At 52.4% G+C, this 27,019-nt stretch overlaps 2 protein-coding genes and 1 long non-coding RNA gene across 3 annotated transcripts; 2 read left to right on the top strand and 1 right to left on the bottom strand.

Annotated features, from left to right (window-relative positions):
* The first annotated feature begins 11 nt into the window (after nt 1-11).
* LOC132536459 (zonadhesin-like) lies at nt 12-970 on the top strand. The gene is made up of 3 exons (XM_060184364.1): nt 12-225; nt 316-454; nt 802-970. Exons 1-3 carry the CDS (start codon nt 97-99, stop codon nt 945-947), a joined length of 414 nt encoding a protein of 137 aa, XP_060040347.1. The 5' UTR covers nt 12-96; the 3' UTR covers nt 948-970.
* A 2,913-nt stretch (nt 971-3,883) lies between these two features.
* Nucleotides 3,884-4,418, top strand: LOC132536460 (uncharacterized). Its single transcript, XR_009548029.1, has 2 exons — nt 3,884-4,156; nt 4,249-4,418. It is a non-coding gene; the product is annotated as an uncharacterized LOC132536460 (long non-coding RNA).
* A 2,949-nt stretch (nt 4,419-7,367) lies between these two features.
* On the bottom strand, nt 7,368-25,055 carry EPHB4 (EPH receptor B4; the record flags this gene model as incomplete). Its single annotated transcript, XM_060184365.1, has 13 exons — nt 7,368-8,400; nt 9,527-9,682; nt 9,797-9,990; nt 10,391-10,540; nt 10,643-10,858; nt 15,269-15,514; nt 15,606-15,721; nt 15,834-15,898; nt 16,009-16,111; nt 22,635-22,800; nt 23,062-23,186; nt 23,918-24,250; nt 24,824-25,055. Coding segments are annotated over 13 exons (2,232 nt in total), but the record flags the coding sequence as incomplete, so codon positions are not given.
* Between the last annotated feature and the right edge of the window lie 1,964 nt (nt 25,056-27,019).

Here is a 27,019-nt window from a genome sequence, read left to right as displayed (position 1 = left end):
CTGCCCCCCATCGCACCCCCCCAGCCTTGAGGTGCCCAGCCAACACCGTCTACCAGAGCTGCATGAGCCCATGCCCAGCGTCCTGTGCCCACCCCGATGCACCCCTGCACTGCCCTGGGCCCTGCGTGGAGGGCTGCGCCAGCCTCCCGGGCTTCGTCTTCAGCGGTGCCCAGAGCCTGCCCCCTGGCCCGCTGTGGCTGCAAGGCACAAGGCATCTATTATCAGGTTCACGGGCGAGGGCGAAGTGGGGGCCATGGGGACGGGTAGATGTTCCAGGGAAGAGCAGAGCTCACGACCCACCCCCCCCCCACACAGCAGGGGGACAGTTTTGTGTCAGAGGACTGTGCCCAGCGCTGCACCTGCATCAGCTCTGGCGTCCTGAACTGTGTGCCCTTGGGCTGCCGCGATGGGGAGGTCTGCACCCTGGGGAACCTCACTCGAGGCTGCTTCCGAGGTGAGCCTGGGCCCCCAGGGTGTCCCCCAGGAGGGTGGCCTCTCCCCAGGTTGTGTCCTTCAGGTCCCTTCTTTCTGCTGGAGGGCCAAGAGGAAGGATGGGGGGGCCGGGTGCTTTCCTGTGCCTTACCCCCCACCCCAGATCTCCTTCAGCCCTTACCACCCACTGGTAAGCAGAGCACCCCACTTTATAGCAAAGACTGGGGGTCAGCAGCTAAGTGCTGAGCCCTGAGTGCCCTGGGGGGCACTGAGTTAGGCTTGGAGGCCCCCCCAGCAGCCTCTTGCCCCAGGACTGGTTCCCAGGAACCCCTAGAGACCAACCCATCCACCCTGACTCCATCCTCACAGAAGGCCCATGCCTGCAGAACCCCTGTCAGAATGATGGGCAGTGTCTGGAGCAGGGGGACCACTTCACCTGTGAATGTGAACTGGGGTATGGGGGAGACCTCTGTGAGGAGCCTCAGGATGTGCCACCCCCCCCAAAAGCCAGGTAAGCACTTTGTACCTGGCTCTGTAGCCTGAGAGTCCTGGTCCAAACACATGCTGTGGCCTGCATCAATGCTGATCTGTCTCCCTCTCCCTCTCCCTCTCTCTCTCTCTCTCCCCCAAACACACACAAACACACACAGACACACACAGACACACACACACAGACACACACACACAGACACACACACACACACACACACACACACACACACACACACACACACACGTCATCCACACCTGTCCTGCGTGCTCCAATCAAGCGCAACGGTGTGATGCCGGCCGGCTCTCTCTACAAGGCATAGAAAGCATCAGCGGGGGCTGAAGACAAAGCCACAGAGATGAATGACGGCGATGTCTCCCTCCCCTCTCCTTCTGGCACGCCCTGGAACCTTCTCTCTGAGCCCTGCTCCTGCTCTTCAGCCCTACCAATCTCTCCCGGGGCTCCTCTTGTCTGTCTCCATCCAAAGCCCAACTCCCAGGAGCCTCTACTTCTCCACCTTGACCTTTTGTTCCAGGTGGGGGCAGACAGGTGGGCTGGGGGAGTTAATATCCCCTAGAGATCCAATTTGGACATTTTATGTTGTTATTATTATTAGTGCCAGCACTACGAATCTACCACACCTAGCTGCATTTCTCCCCTTCTTTTCTGTCGAGCTCTTTTTATTTCTAGTATGCTTGATAGGACAGGAAGAGATTAGGGGGGAGGTAGAGAGGGACAGAGACACACCTGCAGACCTACTTCACCGCTTATAAAACTTGTCTCCTGCAGGTGGGGAGCGGGGGCTCGAACCCTTATCCTTGCTCATGGTATATGTGTGCTTAACTAGGTGCCCCACAACATGCCCCACATTTATTTATTTATTTATTTGTATTTCTCTTTCTTCCTTCCTTTCATTTTTTTTTTTCCAGAGCCCTGCTCAGCTCTGGCTTATAGTGATGCTGGGGATTGAACCTGGGACCTCAGAGTCTCAAGTATGAAAATATGTTGCCTGAAATGCCTGGGCACTTCATTGTTTTTTAAAGATGTGTTTACTTGGGGGGCGGTGTCTGGGCGATAGCACAACGGGTTAAGTGCGCATGGCATGATGGGCAGGGACCGGCATAAGGAGCCCAGTTCGAGCTCCCAGCTCCACACCTGCAGTGGGGCCACTTCACAGGCGGTGAAGCAGGTCTGCAGGTGTCTATCTTTCTCTCTCCCTCTCTGTCTTCCCCTCCTCTCAATTTCTCTCTGTCCTATTCAACAACAACAGCAATGACAACAATAACAATAACAACAAGAGCAACAAAAATGAGAAAAAATGGCCTCCAGGAGCAGTGGATTGGTAGTGTAGGCACCAAACCCCAGCAATAACACTGGAGGCAAAAAAATATATATTTATTTTTGAAAGAGAGAGAGACCAGAGCACTGCTCAGCTGTGGTTTACAATGCTGCTGGGATGGAACCTGGAGTCTCTGGAGACCTAGAGCATGCAAGTCATGTGCTGTCACACACTGAGCTCTCTCTGCAACCCAGGTCTACATTGTTGTTATTGTAACTTAGCTATTTACTTACTTATTTATTTGTTTATTTACTTATTGCCTCCTGGGTTATCACTGGGGCTCGGTGCCTGCACTACAAATCCACTGCTCCTGAAGGCCATTCTTCCCATTTTGTTGCCCTTGTTATTATTATTGTTGTTGTTGTTGTTGTTACTGCTGCCTTTGTTGTTAGATAGGAGAGAGAAATGGAGAGATGAGGGGAAGACAGGGGGAGAGAAAGATAGACACCTGCCAGTGAAGCGACCCCCCTGCAGGTGAGGAGCCTGGGGTTCGAACTGGGATCCTTACGCAGGTCTGTGCACTTGGAGCCATGTGCACTTAACCCACTGTGTTAATGCCCGGCCCCCAACTTATCTATTTATTTAAAAACATTTTTTTTAATATTTATCCCCTTTTGTTGCCCTTGTTTTATTGTTGTTACTGATGTTGTCATTGTTGGATAGGACAAAAAGAAATCGAGAGAGGAGGGGAAGACAGAGAGGGGGAGAGAAAGATAGACACCTGCAGACCTGCTTCACTGTCTATGAAGTGACACCCCTGCAGGTGTGGAGCCAGGGGCCCGAACCGGGATCTTTCCACTAGTACTTGTACTTTGCGCCACCTGCGCTTAACCCACTGCGCTCGCTACCACCTGACTCCCAACTTAACTATTTATTATCCAGAGATAAAACCAAAGTATCACTCTGGCACATGCAATGCCAGGGACTGAACTTGGAACCTCATGCCTGAGAGTCCAGGCTCAACCGCCTTATCCACTGCAGCCAAGCCCACACTCTGCATTTATTTTTTGTCTTTTGGTTTTTGGCCACCAGGGCTTCACTGGGGCTTCACGTTTGTAGGATCCCACTGCTCCCAGTATATCGTCTTTTTTTTTTTCTTCACGGAGGATGAGAGACAGAGAAGGAGGAGAGATACCATAGCAGCACCACTTCACTGCTCATGAAGCATTCCAATTAGTGCTCCCAGGTGGTGGCTGGGGGCTCAACCCGGGTCCTCACACCTAGCAAAGTGTGTCTGCTACTGGGTGAACCATCACCAGGCCCAGCATTGGTTAAAGATTTACCGCCCAACTCCCTCTCTCTTCCTTTCTATCTCCTTCTCCTCACTCATTTCTCTGTCCTGTCTAATAAAATAGAACATAAAAAAAGAGGGGGTAAAAATGGCCACCAGGAATGGGAGAGTTGTAGTTCGGAGCTCCATTAATAATCCTGGTGGCAATAAAAATAAACGAATAAAAAGTTTCACCTGAGGCAGAGAGAGAAGGGAGCCACAGCATCACTTTGGTGCTCGTGGTGCCTGGGATGGAACCTCAGACATGAAAGTCTGATGCTCTGCCGACTGAGCAGTCTCCCCAACTGCTGATCTGTATTTTCCATAAACTCGCAGGTACCTGGAGGTGACATAGGCTCCAGGGGGGCCGGGCCTTGGGGCCCTGAGGGGCGGTCTCATGGGGAGCAGCATCTCACCCAGCTGTATAGGGGCTCACAGTGCATTCTGGGGGGCATCCAAGGCCTGAAGTGGGGTGTCTCCTTTTCCGACCACCCCCCTCCACTTGTGTTCCCTGCACCTCAGAGTCCTCCAACTTCACAGCTGTCCTGCTGGGCCTGCTGGTGCCTGTGGGGGTTGGAGTGCCCACCGTGGCCCAGCTGTGTGCATCCAGGAAGCGGCGGAGGAGGTGGGTCCTGGGAAGGGGTGGGAGCAGAGGGTCCGGCAGGGACAGGTGAGCGACTGTGGACTCCACCCCCCTCTGCCCCACACTGTCTGCAGGGAGAAAGCTCAGAGGCCGGACAGGCAGCTGCTGGTGGACGCGGGTGCAAGCTGACAGAGCCCTGGCGCCCAGCAAGTGGTCTCCTGCGCCGACTGCTCACTTGGACCTCGCTCAGGGTCCCCCCCAAGAAGAGATAAAAAAGAGACAGGATTAAAGGGTTTATTTTTGAGATGCAGACATCCACGTGATTCTGGTGAAGGGAGAGCCTGGGCGGGTGGGAGGGCAGAGGGAGATAGTGGGGTGGGGGCTTAGGGCTGGGTGCCCGGTGGAATTTGGGGGTTGGGGGTGCAGAGGCTGACCCGATAGGACGCACACCTCTCCTCCTCCACCACCACCACACTGGAACACTGCAGAGGGGAAGCTTCGCGGGCAGTGGAACAGGGCTTCAACTATCTCTCACCTTTGGGGGCAAGACAGTGGCACACCCGATTGAGCACACACTTTACCGTGTGCAAGGACCCAGGTTCAAGCCCCTGCTTCTCACCTACAGGGGACAAGCTTCATGAATGGTGAAACAGTACCACAGGTGTCTCTCTCTCTTTCTCTCTCCCTATCTCCCCCTCCTCTCTCAATTTCAGATTTGGATGGGGGCACCCCACCTCAAACTCCAGCAGCCCCCCCCCCACACACACACACAAGTTTCTGTTACTGTGGTAACCAAGTGTGATCTGGGCTAGGCTGGCTGGGGAGTTTTGGGGTTTTCTTTACTTCTTTGCCTCCAGGGTTATTGCCAGGGCTCGGTGCCTGCACTCTGAAGCAACTGCTCCTGGGGGCCATTTTTTCCCATTTTGTTGCCCTTGTTGTTGTTCTTTTGTTATTTTTGCCACTGATGTTCTTGTTATATAGGACAGAGAGAAATCGAGAGAGGGAGACAGAGAAGGGGAAAGACAGACACCTGCAGACCTGCTTCACCGCTTGTGAAGTGACCCCCCCTGCAGGAGGGGAGCCGGGGGCTCAAACTGGGATCCTTACGCCAGTCCCTGTGCTTTGCGCCAAGTGCGCTTAACCCACTGTGCTACCACCCAACCCCCCTTCTTTACTTCTAAAACCTATTTATTGATGCTGAGAGACCAGGCACCCCTTCTAGCATGGGGTGTCAGGGATGGAGCCCCAGGCCTCAGGCAGACAAATCCTCCACCTCACCCACTAAGCCACCTCCTTGCTAAAAGAACTTTATTTTTATTTTTTAAAATTGATTATTATTATTATTTATTTATTTATTTTTGCTTCCAAGGTTATTACTGGGGCTTGGTGCCTACCCTATGAATCCACTGCTCCTGTGGCCATTTTTTTTTTTTTCAATTTTTGGGATAGGCTAGAGGGAGATTACAAGGGGAGGGAAAGATAAGAGGGAGAGATAGACACCTGCAGACCTGCTTCACCGCTTGCGAAGTGACCCCCCCCCCACCCTGCAGGCGAGGAGCAAGGGGCTCAAACCAGGATCCTTGTGCTTCATACTGTGTGCACTTAACCTGGTGTGCCACCACTCAGACCCCTGCTATGTTTTTATGAGAGCTAGAGAGGGACCAACTTCAGAGGCCTAAGATTCAAACCTGGGCCCTAGGGTATGCAAACCCAGTGCCCTAACACACCGCCATCTCCCAGGCCCTGCAACTTAAGGTCAAAGGGCAATCCTTCAGCTCCCCACCCCCACCCCATGAGCCCATCCCTCACCCTTAAACTGCATGTGTCCCAGAAGACAGGGCTCTTGAGGTGGGATCCCAGGACCCTCCCGTCTTAGTATCTGAGATGATGAGGTCTGCCCATTTAGGACTCAGGATACAGGACTATCCCCTAAAAAAACAAGCATGTGACTTGGATTTGGAGACACCAAGCAGACATGGCACTGGATTCTAGAAAGTTCTCAATTCTGTGCCTGTTCTCTTTCGTTTGAGGAAGCGAGTCCCAACCTGGGTGGGGACAGTGCCCCAGGAAGGGAGAGTCGAACTGGGTTGCGACCCCACCCGACTTCCCTTCCTGAGCCAGGGCTCAGGGGTGGGGCGCTCTCGCTGGCTCTGGAGCTGATCCTGCGAGAAGGATCTGAAGGTTCTGGAGCCAGGTGTCCCGCCCTCCCCCCACCCTTGCTCTGTCATCACCTGCTCTTTGATCCACCTTCTCTGGTTCTCATTGGTGTCCGGCTTCCTTGACCTCTGTCCCTCCCATCTCCACCTTATCTAGCCTGGATGTCTTGAGTGCCTGGTAAAGGGGGCGGCCCAGGCTGGCGTCCGACAGACCCCCCTCACAGCCCCTGGGGGGGAGCTACAAAACAAGTAGTTGCAGCCCCAAGAGGGGGGACAGAGGGGCCCAGAGTAGGGACTCCAGGTGAAGGTTGAAAAGGCAGGAAGTGGGGGGACAGGGGCAGGAAAGGGAGAAGCTGTGACTTGGTCCTGTACCCAGGGGCACGTGAGATGGGTCTGGGCGGTGGGCAGACTAAAGGCAGGGCAAACAGAGGTGGTGGGAGGAAGGGTGGGGTGGGGGTAGGGACACTTGGGTGGTTCCCCCACCCCCTTGCCATCCCCCACCCCTCAGAGGCTGGAAGAACCTGCCTGGGCAGCTTCTTGAAAGGGGGAATTGTCTTCCCAGCCCAGCAGCTCAGTGAACATGTGAGAGGGGGGAGAGTGCCCACACCACTCTTGGGGGGGGTGTCCTCCTGGTCCTCCAGCTCCACACCCTCCCCCACAGCCAGTGCACACTCCTGATTGCCTGGCAACCAGCTCCAGCGTTCAACATCTGGCCCACAGCTGTCTCCTTCATCCCACCAGGACTCCTCACCCCACCCCACCTTAAGGCCCCTTCCCTTCTTCAGAGGGCTAGAGCCCGAGGCCTCCCCAGGGGCTCACGAAGCCCCACCCCCCAGCCAGGCCAGGGAACCAGGGTACACAGGGAGGGGGCAGTCCCTCCCCGGAGGTGCCCCAGGCTCTTGGCAAAGCCAGCCGAGCCGTTAGAGGCAGCTGCCAATGACTCATCTCTCACGGCCCCCACCCCACCACCTCAAACACACCCCAGAGCTGGGAACCAAGCAGCCGGCACCCAGATCTCTGACCAGCCTCCAAAGCCAGCCCCAGACCCTGACCACCCCAGAAATCCCCTCCACCCCCCACTCCCAATCACAGCCAGATTTGAAATACTTCCCATTTTCTTTTATTTATACAAAAAAATTGTCTTAAATATAACTTAAGAGGCCCTCCAAGCACCAAGTATCTGTCTCAGGCTTCTACCACCAGCCCCCCCATGGATGCAGCTTGGGGGAAGGAGAGGGTTTAGGGGGCACTTGTAGTGAGACCAAGGCACTGTTTGGCGAACAGTCACAAGGATGGGTCCCTGTTTAAACTTGGGCAGAGGAGGCGGTGAGGAAACGGGTCCCCTCCTACACAAAGTCATATCAAGGACAGTAGAAAAAAAAATGGAGGAAAAAAAGAAAAGGAAAAATAAGACCCAAAACAAGACAAGACAATAAAATGCCAAAGCCTTCAATATGAAGGCAGCAGACAGGGAGGGACACTTACAAGGAAGGGAGTGGGGAGGAGCCAGCCAGCCTTGGCAGGTGGAGACATCCCATCCAATGACCTTGTCACTGGTGGGGACACCCCTTCGCGCCTCCCCAGCTTGCAGGCTGCTCACTCCTGTCTTTGGTCTGCAGGATCTGGAGGGGTGAGGCCCTTCAGGATGGAGGGACCCTTAGGGCCCCATTAGGGAATCAGAGGCAGTGGGGGCCACACCCAGCCATCCCTCGAAAAGCTGGCAGAGAAGGGTGCTTCCTTTCCCTCTGATCACACCCCATCCCGAAGGAAGGGCTCTCGCACCCTGGGTGTGGGGTTCCCCTTGGAGAGGGGGGCGTGTGCCTCCTGTGCTCCCGCACAGCAGAACCCCCCAAGTCCTCTCCCTCCAAACTTCCAGCTAGCTCCCCATTCCCACAGGGTCAAAGTGCAATCCAGTGGGGACCCCACCCAACTCAGCCCCAGGAAGGGGGGGGGACTCTGTCCCTGCACTCCAGAGCTGGGGGTGGGCATCAGGCTGCGGGTCAGTACTGGGGGGCTGGTCCCCCTGACCCGCCGGGGGCTCCAGACTTGGCCTGCGACTTCATGTGCTGGACACTGGCCAGGATCTTCTTCTGGTGTCCCGCCAGAGTGACTCCAATTCGGAGCAGGTCCCTGAGGGAAGAACGGGGTGCCAGGTGAAGCCAGGGGGGGCTCCCCTGAGGATAACTCGCCCAGTGCGGCTCACTGCAGAACCACCAGCCAATCAAGAAGGCCAGTGGGGTGTAAGGATTCCTGTTCGAGCCCCTGGCTCCCCACCTGCAGGAGAGTCCCTTCACAGGCGGTGAAGCAGGTCTGCAGATGTCTATCTTTCTCTCTGCCTCTTGTCTTCCCCTCCCCTCTCTCCATTTCTCTCTGTCCTATCCAACAACAGCAATAATAACTACAATTGTAAAACAACAAGGGCAACAAAAGGGAAAAAATATAAATAAAATAAGTAAATAAAAAGAAAGAAAGAAAAAAGGCCAGTGGGAGCAGACGTCTTCAACTGCAGGGCAGGTTCTACCTTCTGAGCAACGGCAGTTGGGGGACAGGGTCCAGGTAGCCCAGGTGGGGCTGTGAGGTGAGAAATGGAGGGCTGCAGGGTGGGGGTTGCTCCCGGAAGGTCTAGGAGCAGTTGGATTGTCCAAGAAGGTGAGGAACAGAGAGGGAAGGAGGAGGGGTCAGCAGGAAAAGAGCCGGTTGGGGGGAGGGATGGGTGTTGGGGGGACTAGCTGGGGAACAGAGGGTCCGAGGTCCTCCCAGGCCCTTCCTTCCAGATTAATGCACCCTCTTTCTGGGACGCAGATCTGGAGCCAGAGAAGCGGGCTGGCAGGCAAGCAGGCAGGAGGCTAGCAGAGCGAGACCAACTAGGGAGAAAGAGAATTGGAGAGGCGTCGGAATCAGGAAACCATTTATAAAGCTAGAGAGGCTCTTCCTGACCTCGCCCAGACTTTTGGGAAGGCAGGCAGCGTGGGACGTGTCGTTAATATGAGAGAGAGAGAGAGAGAACATGTAGACACGCAGGCTCCAGAGATGTTCAGAGAGAGATGCAGCTTCCCAGGTGGGCAGCGAAGGGGCCTGGGAGATCCCTGGGTGCTGGCCTGGAGGATCCCCCAGCATGGAACAGGTTGCCTTTCTCCACCAAGAGTTTACAGCAAGAGTGGACCCCAAAGAGTCTCGGCAAACGTGTCTGGATACTGCCCGCCAGCGCCATGCCTACCCTCCCACATCCCCACCCCGCCTCAGCCCTGCCACTTACTCTGCGGAGATCTGGCTGACCAGCTCGAAGGAGCCAAAGCCTGCGGCTGCGAAGCTCTCTTCATATCTCCCCATCTTGATGGCCCGCAGCCACTCCCCCACAGAGCCGAAGGCTGAGTAGTGAGGCTGCCGCTGGTCCAGGAGTGGGTGTGAGGCCCTGGGGTGCAGCGGGGAATGGGGGCTGAGCTCCAGGCCTGCGCAGGGCTCATGTGGGGCGGGGGGGGGGGGGGGTGGTGGGTGCAGGGAAGAGGCTGTCCGATGGGGGGCTCACCCGCTATTCTCCCGGGCCACGATCTTGAGGCTGGCAGGGTTGCGGATCATCTTGTCCAGGGCGCTGACCACCTGGGGGAAGCGCGGCCTTGCGTTGCGGTCCTTCTGCCAGCAGTCCAGCATAAGCTGGTGCAGCGCTGTGGGGCAGTCAGGGGGCGGCGGCAGCCGGTAGTCCTGCTCGATGGCATTGATTACCTTCCATGGGCCGAGGAGACAAGGTAAGCTGACAGGAATGAGTGGCTAGAATGGCCAATTGGGGGGGGGGGGGGGCGTTCCAGGTTGGGGCTGGCCCATCCCTGGCTGCTGGGGGACTGTGCTCTAGGCGTGGAGCCACATGGACAAGCAGGTTGTCAGGGACAACCGGTTCCACCAGCCAATCAGGAAGGCCAGCGGGAGTGTACGTCATTGATTGCAGGGCAAGGTCCACCTTTTGCGCAGCCGCAGTAGAGGGTGGGGACCAGGTAGCACAGCTTGGGGGTGGGGCTCGGAAGTGGCAAGCGGAGGGCTGTTGTAGTGGGGGTGCTCCCGGGGAGGACCAAGAGTGGTGACCAGCGTTCCTGGGCCCCACCGCCCCCCTGGCCGTGGAGACACTCACGTCCTGGTTGCTCATGTCCCAGTAGGGCCGCTCCCCAAATGACATGACCTCCCACATGACGATGCCATAGCTCCATGCGTCGCTGGCCGAAGTGAACTTGCGGAAGGCGATGGCCTCCGGGGCCGTCCACCGGATTGGGATCTTGCCACCCTGGCGGTGGGGCAGAGGGAAGTGAGCTGGGGGTGCCCCAGCCCTGTCCCTACGCTGGGTGACCCCCCTCCATCACCACCCTTCTCTGTCCCCTGGCCTCACCAGGGAGCTGGTGTAGGTGGGGTCGGATGAGTTCTCCTCCAGGAAGCGGGACAGGCCGAAGTCGGACACCTTGCAGACCAGGTTGCTGTTGACCAGGATGTTGCGGGCGGCTAGGTCGCGGTGCACGTAGTTCATCTCGGCCAGGTAGCGCATGCCCGAGGCGATACCCCGCAGCATGCCCACCAGCTGGATGACCGTGAACTGTCCGTCGTTGAGCTGCAGCGATGGGGCGGGGGAGAGGCAGCAGGGTCAGAACAGCAAGCCCACCTGCGCAAGCCAGATATCCCAAACCAGCTCAAAGGCCCCGGAGAGGCCACAGCACAGTTCCAGTGTGCTGCCGGGGCTTGAACCCAGGAACAATGCACATCACAGCTACCTTCTCCAAAGGCTTTGTGGATGACAGTTATGCTGCTCTGTCTGGTGAGCTGTGGCTCACTCAGCATCCTGACACTATGCTTCCCTGTTCTTGTGTCAAAGCTCATTTTCCCTCAGGGAGATGACAAGCACCTTGTTTACCCAAGCACAATCGTACAGTGACTTCTCCCCAGGAGTCAATAAATGCTTTTGGTCTGGGTAAGGTTCTTCCTTCTTCTCATTGTTTATTTTTAAATTATCTCCCCCCGAGAATACAGGTCCATGAAGGATGATGAATGACATAGTGGGGGTTGTATTGTTAAATGGGAATCTGGGGAATGTTATGCATGTACAAACTATTGTATTTACTGTTGAATGTAAAACATTAATTCCCCAATAAAGAAATAAATTATTAAAAAAAAATTATCTCCCCCCCACCCCAGCTTTGCTCAGCTCTGGCTGGGGATTGAACCTGGGACCTCAGAGCCTCAGGCAGAAAAGTCTTTTGCAAGTTTTGGTCCATATTCCCAGAAGGGAAGAAATGTTAGGGGAAAAGAACTCTGAACTCTAATTCCATCAGGACCCAGAGAAAGAAGGGGGGCGGAGGACTCTTGAAAGTGGTAGATGTGACTGAGAGGAAGAAAAGGCATGATCAGGGGCCGGGTAGTGGTGGTGCACCTGGTTGCGCTCACATGTTACAATATGCAAGGACCTAGGTTTGAACCCCTGGTCCTTACCTGCAGGAGGGAAGCTTCACAAGTGGTGAAGCAGGGCTGCAGGTGTCTCTCTCCCTATCACCCCCTTCACTCTCAATTTATGGCTATCTCTATCCAATAAATAAAGATTTTTTAAAAAAATTAAAAAGAGAGCTACTGTCGAATGTAAAACATTAATTCCCCAATAAAGAAATTAAAAAAAGAAAAAAAAGAGAAGGCAGAACCATAGAAAAAATGGGGATATATATATATATATATATATATATATATATATATATATATATGGAGAGAGAGAGAGAGAGGTAGTCAGTCATACAAATAAGTCAACCTATATCTATATCTGTAATCTTGGGAGAACTAATACAATTTCCAATGGAGGAAATGATAACTCTGGTAGGAATGTTATGGAATTATATTCCTGTTATCTTATAATTTTGAAAATCAATATTAAATTACTAATATAAAAAAAGAAAAAAGAAAGTCTTTTAAATGTTTTTTTAAAATATTTTATTTTATTTATTTATTCCCTTTTGTTGCCCTTGTTGTTTTATTGTTGTAGTTATTATTGATGTCGTTGTTGTTGGATAGGACAGAGAGAAATGGAGAGAGGAGGGGAAGACAGAGAGGGGGAGAGAAAGACAGACACCTGCAGACCTGCTTCACCGCCTGTGAAGGGACCTGCCTGCAGGTGGGGAGCCGCGGGCTCGAACTGGGATCCTGACGCTGGTCCTTGAGCTTAGCGCCACCTGCGCTTAACCCGTTGTGCTACAGCCCGACTCCCCAAAAGAAAGTCTTTTATATAACCATTATGTTGTTTCCTCTGCACTAATTACCCTTTGTAAAAAGATATATTGATGATATACTTATTATGAGAGATGGGGGGCCAGAGTCCTGCTTGGCTCTAGCACAAGGCGGTGCTGGGGATTGAACCTGCAGCCTCTGGGCCTCAGGTTACAAGCTGGTGCTCTAACAGACTGAATTCTCCCCGGTCTACACTTTTTTTGTTTTAGATGCTTATATTTTTATTTTATCATTTAAATATTTTTCATCACTGGGACTTCACTGCTCCAGGTTGAATTTTTTTTTTTCCAGACAGAGACAAACACAGAAACAGGGAGAGAGGGAAGCCACCTCTAGTGCAGTAGGGACCGGGCTCAAATCCAGGTCTGGGGCATGAAAGCAGACTCTTTGTTCAAGTGAGCTACTTTGCTAGCCCTAGATATGTATTGTTAAAATCAGTTTTGATTTTTTTTTTTTTTTTTTTTTTACCAGAGCACTGCTCAGCTCTGGCTTATGGTAGTGTGGGGGATTGAACCTGGGACTTGAGAGCCTCAGGCATGAAAGTCTCTTTGCATAACCATTATGCTATACCCTCCGAAGCCGAGATTTAGTTATTTTTTTATGAGCAAGGGAGAAACCAGAGCACTGTTCAGATCTGGTACATGGGGGCTAGGGGGATGGAACCTGGGGAGCCCCATGTTCTGCCGTTGAGCTGTCTTCCCTGCACTCTGGGTAATGGTTGGTGTGTGCTCCCAAGTAACCTGCGTGCAGTGTGCAATAGGGTGTGTGTGTGTGTAAGAGAGAGAGAGAGAGAAGGGGATGGCATTAGCCACCAAGTGCCAAAACCAACTGCTGACACTCAGCCTTGATCTTAGAGCTCATGCTCACCACATAAGCCAAGCAGTTGTGGGTGGTTAACTATTCGTCTACTGGGGAGCCAGCTCAACCTGTCAGAGCCTCCACTTCCAGCCCGAGGTCCCAGAGGCCATAGGTTCAATGCCTGGCACCACCTTATGTCAGAGCTGCGCAGTTCTCTGGTCTTCTCTCATAAAATAAATAAACCTTTTGGGAGTCGGGCGGTAGTGCAGTGGGTTAAGCACATGTGGCACAAAGCGCAGGAGTGAGGATCCCAGTTCGAGCCCCTGGCTCCCCACCTGCAGGGGAGTCGCTTCACAGGCAGTGAAGCAGGTCTGCAGGTGTCTATCTTTCTCTCCTTCTCTCTGTCTTCCCCTCCTCTCTCCATTTCTCTGTCCTATCCAACAATGATGATATTAATAACAACAACAATAATAACTACAACAACAATAAAAGCAAGGGCAACAATGTTAAATAAATGTTAAATAAATAAATAAATAAACCTTTTAAAGAAAAAGACATGGAACCAGGTGGTGGCATACCCAGGTTCAAGCCCACAGTCCCTACCTGCAGGAGGAAAGCCTCAAAAATGATAAAGCAGTGTCTTTCTCCCCCACTGCCTGTGAAGCGACTCCCCTGCAGGTGGGGAGCCGGGGGCTCGAACCGGAATTACCTGTGGTAATTTTTAACTAGCGGGTTAAGTGCACGTGGTGAGAAGTGCAAGGACCGGCATGAGGATCCTGGTTCGAGCCCCCAGCTCCCCACCTGCAGGGGAGTCGCTTCACAGGCAGTGAAGTCTGCAGGTGTCTGTCTTTCTCTCCCCCTTTGTCTTCCACTCCTCTCTATTTCTCTCTCTCCTAACAATGACGATATCAATAACAATAATAATTACAACAGTAAAAAACAAGGGCAACAAAAGGGAAAATAAATAAATATTAAAAAATTAAAAATGAAAGGACAAGAGGCGAGGCAGTGACACACCCAGTTGAGTACACATGTACAATGCACCAGGTTCAAGTCCCTGGTCCCCACCTTGGAAGAGAGGAAGCTTCACAAGTGGTGAAGCAATGCTGCAGATCTGCCTGCCTGCCTGCCTATCAATCGGACTGTCTATCTATCTTTGTTTCCCTCTCCCTCCCAATTTATCTCTGTCTTTACCCAAAATAAATAATATATATGTTTTAAAAAGAGCTGCTCTCTGGGGCCAGGTGGTAGCACAGCAGGTTAAGCGCACTTGGTGTGAAGCGCAAGGACCGGTGTAAGGATCCTGGTTCGAGACCCTGGCTCCCCACTTGGAGGGGAGTCGCTTCACAAGTGGTGAAGCAGGTCTGCAGGTATCTATCTTTCTCCCCCTCCCCCCATCTTCCCCTCAATCTCTCAACTTCTCTCTGTCCTATCCAACAACAATAACAATAGCAATAACAATAACAACAACGATAAACAACAAGGGCAACAAAAGGGAAAAAACAGACTCCAGAAGAGTGGATTCATAGTGTAAGCACTGAGCCCCAGCAATAACCCTGGAGTTATTGCAAAAAAAAAAATGTCCAGGGGGCCGGGCAGTGGTGCAGGAGGTTGAGCACACAGAGCACGAAGTGCAAGGACTAGCGTATGGGTCCTGGTTCGAGCTCCCAGTTCCCCCACCTGTAGGGGGGTCGTTTCACAAATGACCTACTTCATGCAGGTCTGCAGGTGTCTTTCTCTCCCCCTCTGTCTTCTCAGCTTCCCTCTGTCTCATCCAGTAAAATGGAAAAAAAAATAGCTGCCAGGGGCAGGGGTTTCATAGTGCAGAGCTGCTCTGTCTTGGGGCCCTGCTGTCCCCCCCAGGCTGGTGTCCCCAGGGGTTCAGCCTTTTCTGGGTGCAGGCAGCAGGGCGGAGCGGGGGGGGGGGGGGGGGGGGGAAGGGGGGGGCCTGGGTTACCCGCAGGAAAGAGTCCAGGGCGCCGTTCTCCATGAACTCCGTGAGGATCATGACCGGCACACTGTTGGTGACCACGCCCTCCAGCCGGATGATGTTTGGGTGCTCGAACTGGCCCATGATGGACGCCTCGCTCAGGAACTCCCGCCGCTGCCGCTCCGTGTAGCCTCCCTTGAGCGTCTTGATGGCCACGCAGCTCTCCTTTTTCCCAGGGGCCTTGAGGCGGCCCCGGCACACCTCGCCAAACTCGGGGGAAGAGGACGCCGGCTGTCAGCCCCTCCCCCACACACACACCTGGGCACCTGCCCGCCCGGCCTGGGCGCGTGCCTCCTGCCCTCTCACCTGCACCAATCACCTCCTCGATCTTCACGTAGGACACGTCGATCTCCTTGGCGAATTCCCTCACGGCCTCATTGGGGTCCTCATAGGTGAAGGGGTCAATGTACACCTTGGTGCCTGGGGTGCCAGGACCTGTCAGTGACCAGCACCTTCCCTCCCACATGCACCCTGATTCTGACTCCCGCTTCCTGCCCACACCAGTGCCCCCATTTGGGCTGGGGGGACCCACCGTGCCCGATGAGGTACTGGCCATGTTTGTCGGAGTACTCTGCGTCTCTCCCGCTGCTCTGCTTCCTGGGGCCCATGGGAGACAAGAGGGTAACTGAGTCATGGAGAGGGACAGCAAGGGGAAACGGGCTCCTGGCTACCCCCACAGGACCTGCGGAGGGGGGGGCGGCCCTCACCTGAGGCAGAGGACAGCGATGACAATGACCACCAGTACCAGCACCACACCCACCACTGCCGTGCCTGCAATCAGGGCCAACTGCTCCCGCCAGCTCTCCTTTTCTGTGGGAGGAGAAGGGGTGAAAGGGGAATTTGGAGAGTCTGGCCCACGACGCCCCCCCCCAGGGGGGGGTCCCTGCAGCAGCCGGGAGTAGCAGGCAGGGGAGGCAAGAAGCCAAGTGGCTTCTGTGTTTCCCTCTGGGCAAAGCACGAGGTTCCAGCCTTTTTTAAAGTTTTTCTGAAGATCTTAACTCATGTTTATTTTATTTATTTCTTTTTCTTGCCAAGGCTGAATGCCAGCACTACAAATCCATCATTCCCGTTGACTTTTTATTTTGTTTATTTTTCTTTTTTTGATAGGACAGAAAGAAATGGAAAGGAGAGATGGGGGAGAGAGAGAGAGAGACACCTGCAGACCTGCTTCACTATTTGTGAAGCTTCCCCCCTACAGTTGAGGGCTGAGGGCTTGAATTCAGGTCTTTACCTGTGGTAATTTAAAAAAAAATTTATTTTTTTATATTTATTTTATTTATTTTCCCCTTTGTTGCCCTTGTTAACATTGTTGTGATTATTGATGTTGTTGTTGTTGGATAGGGCAAAGAGAAATGGAGAGAGGAGGGGAAGACAGAGAGGGGGAGAGAAAGACAGACACCTCAGACCTGTTTCACAACTTGTGAAGCGACTCCCCTGAGGTGGGGAGCCGGGAGCTCAAACCAGAATTACCTATGGTAATTTTTAACCAGAGCCCTGATCAGTTCTGGTTTGTGGCAGTGCTGGAGATTGAACCTGGGACCTCAGAGCCTCAGGCATGAATGTCTCTAGCATGCAGCCTGGGAGAGGGTGCAGTGGCTGGGTTATTGGGCTCTCAAGCATGAGATTCTGAGTTCAGTCCCTGTTATTGCATGTGCCAAAGTGATCTTCTGCTTCTCTCTCTGTCTCTCAAATAAATAAATCTTTTTTTTAAAAAAAAGTGTGTAAGGATCCCGGTTCGAGCCCCCGGCTCCCCACCTGTAGGGGATTCGCTTCACAGGCGGTATAGCAGGTCTGCAGGTGTCTGTCTTTCTCTCCCCCTCTGTCTTCCCCTCCTCTCTCCATTTCTCTCTGTCCTACCTAACAACGACAACAACAATAATAACTACAACAACAATGAAAAACAGCAAGGGCAACAAAAAGGGAAAATAAATAAATAAATTTCAAAAAAGGTTATTATCTCACTGCTATCTCCCGTCTTTATTTTATTTTGTTCCAAAGTTGTTTTCTACCTATATGATTCTACCACGTCCGGCAGACTTTTCCTTTTCTCTTTATTATTTTTTTCCTTCTTTCTATTTTTTTCTCTTTTAGATAGCCAGTGAGAGACACCACAGCATTGTTGCACCGCTAGCGAGGTCTTCCATGTGGTGACCTCGGGCTTGAACTGAGTTTGCACGTGGTAAAGTGTGCACGTGGCCGGGTAGGCATCTCCCAGACGCCTGACTTTGCTTATTTTTATAAGAAAGATCAGAGCCTCACGGAGATATGGCACAGTTTGGGCTCGGCTATAAATATCTGTGACCACAAAGAGTCCCATTTGAACAACCTACTCAAAGACCAGATGCCAAAAGGTTTGCAGCTAACAAAGTGGGAACTCAAATGTCCATCAGCAGGTGGGTGGATAAACAAAGCAGTCACACAATAGACTATTTTGGGGCCACAGCAGCTGAGGAAATAGCTCAACAAGTAGAGTGCAGGGCTTGCATTCCTGAGGCACCTAGTTCGAGCCCCAACACCATCTGTACTGCAGTGGTGCTCCAATTTCTCTCTCTTATAGTTTTTTTTTTTTTTTTACTATATTTTTACCTATTTCCATATTATTGGATAGAGACCGAAAGAAATTGAGAGGTGGGAAGTCAGGTTGTAGTGCAGGGGGTTAAGCCCACATGGCTTGAAGCGCAAGGACCGGCATAAGGATCCCAGTTCAAGCCCCCAGCTCCCCACCTGCAGGGGAGTCGCTTCACAGGCGGTGAAGCAAGTCTGCAGGTGTCTATCTTTCTCTCCCCTCTGTCTTCCCCTCCTCTCTCCATTTCTCTCTGTCCTATCCAACAACGATGACAACAATAATAACTACAACAATTTAAAAAAAAGGGCAACAAGTGGTCGGGCGGTGGCACAGCGGGTTAAGCGCAGCTGGTGCAAAGCGGAAGGACTGGCATAAGGATCCCAATTCGAGCCCCCGGCTCCCCACCACCTGCAGGGGAGTCACTTCACGGGCAGTGAGGCAGGTCTGCAGGTGTCTATCTTTCTCTCCCCCCTCTCTGTCTTGTCCAGGAATGAACAGCATCAACAAGAACAATGATAACCACAACCAGGCTACAACAAGGGCAACAAAAGGGAAAAAAAAAAAAAAGGCTTCCAGGAGCAGTAGATTCGTGGTGCAGGCACTGAGCCCCAGTAATAACCCTGGAGGCAAAATAAAAGGGCAACAATAGGGAAAATAAATAAATAAATGTAAAAAATGTAAAAAAAAAGAAATTGAGAGGTGAAGAGGAGGTAGAGAGGGAAAGAGATAGAGAGACACCTGCAGCCCTGCTTCACCACTCATGAAGCTTTCCCCCTGCAAGTGGGGACCAGGGGCTTGAACCTGGATCTTTGCCTACTAAAATGTGTGCGCTTAAACAGATGTGCCACTGCCTGGCCTCTCTCTCACATGACTTAAATAATAGAAAATAGTTTGGGGGCAGTGCCAGGGTTTAATGCATACACAATTTCACTGTTCCTGGCCGATCTCCCCACACATACACATACACACACACACACACCAGAAAGAGAAGTAGGAGAGACAATACAGCACTAGAGCATCCCTGGTGGTGCCGGGTTTAAATGTGCCCTAGCAGGTGAGCTATCTTCTAGCCCTAAAAAATAAATAAAGCTTAAAGACTAAACAAAACAAGGAATGAAGTGCACACACGCAAACCACAAACCTTTGAAAGCATCACACCAAGCCAAAGCAGCAGCTGTGGTAACTGCTGGAGACAGAATCTTCTCTCTGCTTTTTCTAATATGTGATTTCCTTCTCCTGCAGGCCCCAACAGTATCCCTGAAGACTTGTCCAAGGCCTGAGGTTCCCAGTTCGATCCCTGGACCCACATGTGTTCTAACTTGTCTGGCCCTGTCTCTATCCCTCTCCTTCCCTCTCTCCCCCCTCCCTCCTCTGTCTCATGTGTACTAAAATAAATCTTTTCTTAAGGAAATACAAAGCAGCAACACCCACAAAGACATGGATTGTGTGGTTCTGTTTGGATGAGACACCCGGAAGAGGGAAATCTACGGACAGGAAGTAGCTGTGTGTGCAGTTTGGAGGCTGCCAGGAGGGAGGGGGCACTGGTTACACAACGAGTAAGGAAGGTGCTGAGGTGACTCCTCAGGGTGACCTTAGCATGGGGCTGGGAGGGGACCAGATTGTCGCGTGGCTGATTTGCTGCGTGCACACAGGTCAGGGCAGGTTGCAGGACATCTGACACCAGCCTGTTCTGCCTCAGTAACAAAACTAAGAAGAGAGTAGGTTCATGTTTGCTAAAGGCTGGGGGGGCCATGGAAGGACTGAGGGGGTGGGGGCAATGGGAAATACCAAAGGGCTCTATTTTGGGGGCACTTAAACATTCCAAAGCTAACCCAGAGGGTCTCATAACTCTGAACAGACTAAAAGTCACTGTCTCCTATACTTTTTAAAAAATATATTTATTTATTTCCTTTTGTTGCCCTTGTTGTTTTATTGTTGTAGTTATTATTATTGTTGTTATTGATGTCGTTGTTGTTGGATAGGACAGAGAGAAATGGAGAGAAGAGGGGAAGATAGAGAGAAAGATAAGACACCTGCAGACCTGCTTCACCGCCTGTGAAGTGACTCCCCTGCAGGTGGGGAGCCGGGGGCTCGAATTGGGATCCTTATGCCAGTCCTTCCACTTTGCACCACTTGCGCTTAACCCACTATGCTACCACCCAGCTCCCTATACTTTATTTAAGATTCATCTATTCAGGGTGGCACACCCAGTTAAGCGCACATGTTATCATGTGGAAGCACTCAGGTTTGAGCCCCCAATCCCCACTTGCAGGGAGGATGCTTCACCAGCAGTGAAACAGGGCTATAGGTATCTCGCTCTCTCCCACTCTATCTCCCCCTCCCCTCTCAAATTCCCTCTGTCCTATCTAATAAAAATAGAAAGGAAGGAAGGAAGGGATAGAAGGAAGGAAGGAAGGAAGGAAGGAAGGGAGGGAGGGAGGAAAAGAAAGAAAGGAAAGAAAGAAAGAAAGAAAGAAAGAAAGAAAGAAAGAAAGGAATAGAAGGAAGGAAGGCAGGAAGGAAAGAAGTAGGAAAAGAGAAGCATGTAGCCTTGAGCGGAAGACCAGAGCACTGCTCCAGCAGATGGGTTGCTAACCCTGGGCCTCACTCATCTGTCACTGCCTGGTGAGCCGCCTTCCCAGGTGATGTGTCACATCTCAGTCTGTCTGCTCCTGAGATTCAGAGGTGGGGGAGGAGGGAAGGGGCAGCTCAGAGGCCAAGTCCCCACCTCTCTCTGGCTTCCATCCCTGCACCAAGAGACAGCATCAAGGAGAACACCATGGTTGGGGGAGTAAGGTTCTGCTCTTTCTCTCTGTCTCTGGGAAAATGAAAAAACAGGACCAGGGAGCATATGCCATGAAATCCTGCATATTCGGTACACATAACAAAGCTAACTAATTAAAAAAAAAAAAAAAGGACAGGGAAAATAGCCTGAAGCTCCAAGGTCCCAGGTTCAATCCCCTGCACCACCATCAACCAGAGCTGAGCAGGGCCCTGGCAAAATAAATAAATTTTTAAATAAATGGCTTAGGGTGCCAGTCGGTGGCACAACCAATTAAGCACACATATTACCTTGCACAAGGACCCAGGTTCAAACCCCCCACTTCCCAACCACAGAGGGTGGGACACTTCAGGAGCAGTGAAGCAAGGCTGCAGGTGTCTCTCTTTTTCTCCCCCTCTTTATCTCCCCTTCTCTCTCAATTTTTGTCATATCAAAACTGAACAGAAAGATAAATAAATTAATAAATGGTTTAAGGCTGGGTGAGATAGCACAATGGTGATGCAAAAAAACATGGGCATCCCAAGTTCAATCCCCACCCAACACCACCATAAGCCAGAGCTGAGTAGTGCTCTGGATTCTTTTTTTTTTTTTTTTCAAAGAAATAAAATGGTCTTTACTCACAGATGATACTATCTACATAGGTAATCCACTGGATTAATCAATACACTAGTAAGTTAATATCTAGGTAAACGAGATAGCAGCATGCAAGAATAATATGCAAAGATAATGATATTTTCAATTTGTTATTGTATATTTATTTATTAGCAGAACACAGTTTAGCTCTGGTGTATGGTGGTACTGGGGATTGAACTTAGGACTTCAAAGCCTAAGATATGAAATTCTTTTGCAAAACCATTATAATCTCCCCCCAATAATTATTTTTTCTTTGTTTTTTTTTCATTTGGTTTCTTTGTTCTGTGTCTTTCTCTTTCACTTAAAAAAAATAAATGGAGGGGCCAGGTAGTGGCGCACCTGGTTGAGCACAGGTTACAGTGAACAGGATCTGGGTTTGAGCCCCTGTTCCCACCTGCAGAGGGAAAGCTTCACAAGTGGTGAAGCAATGCTGCAGGTGTCTCTCTGTCTCTCACTCTCTCTATCCCTCTCTTCCCTCTGACTGTCTCTATCCAATCAATCAATAAAGATAATAAATAAATAAATAAATAAATGGGAGTCGGGCAGTAGCACAGCAGGTTAAGCACAGGTGACACAAAGCACAAGGACCAGCATAAGGATTCCAGTTCGAGCCCCTGGCTCCCCACCTGCAGGGGAGTCGCTTCACAGGCAGTGAAGCAGGTCTGCAGGTGTCTATCTTTCTCTCCCCCTCTGTCTTCCCCTCCTCTCTCCATTTCTCTCTGTCCTATCCAACAACGAGGACATCAATAACAACAACAACAATAAAACAAGGGCAACAAAAAGGGAATAAATATTTTTAAAATCTTTAATAAGTAAATAAATAAATATGGGGCCGGGTGGGGGCGCACCTGGTCGAGTGCACGTTACAATGCGCAAGGACCCAGGTTCAAGCACCCAGTCCCCACCTGCAGGAGGAAAACTTCACAAGTGGTGAAGCAGGGCTGCAGGTGTCTCTCTGTCTCTCTCCCTCTCTATATCCCCTTCTCGATTTCTATCCAAAAAATAAAGATTAAAATAAATACATAAATAAATACAAAAATTTAAGCAAATAAAAAACAGAAGGCTTTAACTGGAGAGACAGCAAAGAGGTAGCCCACAGAACTTGCCTTCAAGAAGTTCTAGGTTTGATCCCTGGCACCACCATTGACCAGAGTGGAGAGGTGTTCTTACTGAGAAAATTAAAAACAGAAATAAAGGAAGGAAGGCATGAATGAATGACTACAAGGTTTGGAAAACCATGGATCAGCATTTAGAACCACGAGGTGCCCCTCGTGTGATCCTCGGAGCCCTGTGAGAGACCACGACAGTCCCTCGTTTAGGGAGAGGACAAGGGCTCCTCTGGGAGTGCTCACCGTCCAGCTGCGTCTGGCTATGGTGCTCCTGGCCAAAGGGCCCATAGCCCGCCTCGGAGCGTGCCCGCACCTGCACCAGGTAGCTGGCTCCCCGCTTCAGCCCCCGCAGCTCAGCCTGGTTTTCGGATGTCTTCAGGAACCGCACGCTGCTGGGGCCCTCGGCACCCTGGAAAGGGGGCGGGGGAGGAGGGTCAGCTGAGTTGGGAAGCCCTTCCACCGCACCCCCATGCCAGGCCTGCTGAGGGCCAGCTGCATATGTCACACCCTGTAACCCCTGAAGTGATTCTCAGATCAGACACGAAGCTCACAGCTCAGAGGGGCAGGAGGCTGGACTGGGGCTCACACTGGCGCCAGTGACAGATGGAGGTGCCCAGACTCAGTGTCCCTCCCAGGAGGGCCCTCCACCTGCCCCCCAGTCCTTGTTCACCTTCTCGGAGTACTTGACCTCGTAGTCCAGCACGGCCCCGCCGGGTGCCCGGGGGACAGTCCAGGCCAGGCTCAGGCTGCTGGGTGATGAGCGAGTCACCCGGATGTCAGACACGGGAGGCGGCACTGTGACAGAGCCAGGGGGTGAGGATGGGACTTGCCTGGGCTCATGTCCCCCAAATTTCCCAGACCTGCCTTTGCAGGCCTCTGCCCTCGATCTGCTCTATCTCCCATACCCCATTTCTCTCTCCGTTTCCTTTTAAAAAAATATTTTATTTACGGGGCCAGTTGCTGGTTAAGTGCTCACATTACAGTGTGCGAGGACCCAGGTTCAAGCCCCTGGTCCCCACCAGCAGGGAGGAAGCTTCACAAGTGGTGAAGCAGGGCTGCAGGTGTCTCTCTCCCTCCCTATCTCCCTGTCCCCTCTCAATTTCTGTCTCTGTCCAATAATAAATCAATAAAATATTTTTAAAATATTTTATTTACTTAGTGGATAGAAACAGAAATCGATAGAAAAGGGAGAAAGACACCTGCAGCACTGCTTCACCACCTGTCAAGTTTTCCCCTGCAGGTGGGGGCCATGGGTTTGAACCCGGGTCCTCGTACATGGTAACCTGTGTGCTGTACCAGGAGCACTACCGCCCGCCTTATTTAATATTCAGTCATTTTTGGATAGAAACAGAAATTGAGGGGAAGGGAGGGTGACACCTGCAGCCCTACTTCACGGCTCTGGAAGCTCCCCCCGTGCGGGAACAAGGCCTTGAACCCGGGCTCCTGCACACTGTAACGTGTGAGCTCTACCAGGCGCCCACCCAGTCTCTTTGTGCATCTTGCCAGCACCTCCAAGCCCGCCTCACCCTCACGGTCGGTGGTGATGTTCACGACCTCAAACGGGACGGGCCCGGTGGCCTGCGAGGACACCCCGTTCCAGGCGGAGACCTCAAAGGTGTAGGTGACATCGGGACGGAGCCCGCGAATGGCCACCCAGGGCTCCACCAGGTCTCGGGGGCCCGGGTCGAAGATCAGGTCGCCCCCACAAGCGCTGCAGGGCGCCCCGGGGCGGCACTCGCGGCAACGCAGGCGGTAGGTGAGGTCATCGCGGCCCCCAGAGTCCAGGGGGGTGCTCCACTCCAGGTGCAAAGAGGAGCCATTGAGGCGGGGCACCACGCTGCGGGGCGCGGAGGGCGGGGCTGCAAGGAAGGGGGTAGTCAGTGGGGCGTGGCCCTGCGGAGAGGCGTGGCCACGGTGGGGGCGGGGTTGCGGGAAAGGGGCTGTCAGTTGGGCACGGCCACGGGAGGGGCGTGGTCACAGAGCGGAGGGCGGGGCTGCAGGGAAGGGGCCGGTAAGTGGGACGGGGCCACAAGGAGAGGCGAGGCCAGAGTGGATAGTGGGGTGGCCAGTGGGGCGGGGCCACAGTAGAGGGCGGGGCTGCAGGGTAGGGGAGGTCAGTGGGGCAGGGCTAGTCTGCAGGGCTGGGCGACCGGGAAGGAGCAGAGAGCCCGGCTGCGTGCGAGGAAGCTGCGGTAAGTGGGCGGGACCACGGGGAAGGAGCATAGTGGCGGGGCCACCTGCCGGGGGCGGGGATACAGAGAAGGGCGTTACTGCACGGAAAGGAAGGTCAAAGGGGCGGAGCCGCAGCGTGGGCGGGGCTTTGGGGAGGGGCGTGGCAAGGCGCCCCAGCGTGGTCACAGCACTGAGGGCTGCCTGCAGGGGGGAGCAGCGTTGCCACTGTGCCCTGTACCGCTGGGGGTGCGGGCACTTACTGGTGCACGGCGCCCCCACGGGGTCCGAGCTGGCCCTGAAGTAGCCGACGCGGCACTGGCAGGTGGGGGAGCCCAGGGCGTTGGAATGGCTGTTGGCTGGGCACGGCTGGCAGGTCCCCTCCCCGGACAGCGGCTTGAAGGTGCCCTGCGCGCAGGCTGCGAGAGACAAGGGGGAATGAGCATGTGAGGCCGGCCGGCGGGGGCGCAGTGGCAGAGCTCCTGAGGTGCAGGCCTGAGGGGGATTCGGGTTGGGGGATGCATCCGGTAGCACGTTACAGTGCTCAAGGACCGCGTTAAGTTGCACACACGCACCTGCAGGGGGAAGCTTCATGAGGGTGAAGCAGGGCTGCAGGTGTCTTTCTCTCTCCCTCCCCCTCTCAATTTCTGTCTCTATCCGAAATAAATTAAGATTCAGTGGTCGGTCAGATAGTACAGTGGATAAAGCATCAGATGCTCAAGCATAAGGTCCTGAGTTCAATCCCCAGCAGCACATGTACCAGAGTGATGTCTGGTTCTTTCTCTCTCCTACTTTCTCATTAATAAATAAATACATTCTTTTTGTAAAAAATGAGTGGTCCGGGAGGTGGCACAGTGATAAAGCTTTGGACTCTCAAGCGTGAGGTCCGGAGTTCCATCCCCAGCAGCACATGTGCCAGAGTGATATCTGGTTCTCTCTCTCCTCCTATCTTTCTCATAAATAAATAAAATCTTTTTTAAAATTCTTAAAAAAATAAAATAAAATAATAAAATTTATTAAAATTCAGCTGCTCCAACCACCCCCCAGAAACAGAAAACAGTTGGTATTATTGTCACCACTGGAGTTTCACTAGTCCAGGATGACATTTTCGGATACAGAGAGTCAGAGACCAAGAGAGAAAGTGAAAGAGACCACAGCACTGAAGCTTCCTTCAGTACAGTGGAGAGTGGGCTCCAACCTGGGCCACACACATGGCTAAGCAGCACACTGTCCTGGTGAGCTATTTTGAGAGGTAGGAGAGATAGCGTAATGATGATGCAAACAGACTTTTATGCCTTAGACACCAAGGTTCCAGGTTCAATCCCCAGAACCATCATAGACCAGAGCTGAACAGTGCTCTGATAAAAAACAAAACCAAACAAACAAAAAAACCAACCCAAGTGAGCTATTGGGACAGTACTAAAGGGTTCTTTGTTTTTCCCTCTCAGAGGTTCTGTGAATGCACTGCTTCAGGCAAACTCTTTACATATTTTTCCTTTCCATTTCAGATGAGGGAGAGAGAAGCAGGGGAGGGGATCAGACAGTGGTGCACCTGGTTGCGAGCACACATTATAATATTCGAGGACCCAGGTTTAAGCGCCTGGCCCCACTGCAGGTGGAAAGCTTCACGAGAGGTGAAGCAGGGCTGCAGCTGTCTCTTTCCCTCTCTATCTTCTCCTACTCTCTCAATTTCTCTCTGTCTCTATCCAATAATAAATAAATAAATAATATTAATGAGAGAAGTACGAGAAAAACTACCAGAGCACTAGAGTTCCCCCAGTGTGCTGTGGGCTGCACTCAAACCCTTCTGGTGCCATGCCAAAGCAAACACCTAAGTGAGCTGTCTTGCTGGCTCAAACTTTCTCAATCCCTTTCTTTTTCTTTAAATAATTGTATTTATTTATTTATCTTGGTAGTACAGAGAAATTGAAAGAGGAGGAGGAGATAGTATTGAAGAGACAAAGAGAGACACCTGCACTACTGTTTCATCACTCATGAAGCTTCCACTTGCAGGTGGGGGACTGAAGGCTTGAACCTGGGTCCTTACACATGGTAACATGGTGTGCCGCCGCCTGACCCCTCTCTCCCTCCTTTCCTTCCTTTCTTCCTTCCCTTTTTTTCTTGATTTCTTTATTTCACATGAGAGAGAGAGAGCAAAAGAGAGACACCAAAGCACTGGTCCAGCATACGCAGTGCCAGGGCTCAAACCTGAGGCTTCACAACTCAGGTCCCGCAATCCACCTCCCTTCCTGGGGCTCAGAGAAATGGCATTCAACACAGCACGGAGCACACAGCACCACGAGGAAAGCAAGTGAGCTGGAACACCGGGATCCAGGACACAGAACAAGCGGGCTGCAACAGAGGTGTGTGCCCAGTTTGGGACGTGGGTTTTGCGGGGGGGGGGGGGGGGGGAAGTTACCGAAGATGGAACCCAGAGCCTCACATGTGCAACAGGTCTA

This window comes from Erinaceus europaeus, unplaced genomic scaffold (genome assembly GCF_950295315.1).
Source record: "Erinaceus europaeus unplaced genomic scaffold, mEriEur2.1 scaffold_1142, whole genome shotgun sequence".
Classification (NCBI taxonomy): Eukaryota; Metazoa; Chordata; class Mammalia; order Eulipotyphla; family Erinaceidae; genus Erinaceus; species Erinaceus europaeus.
The sequence above is the reverse complement of the archived record's forward strand: the minus strand, read 5'-3'. Positions and strand labels throughout refer to the sequence as shown.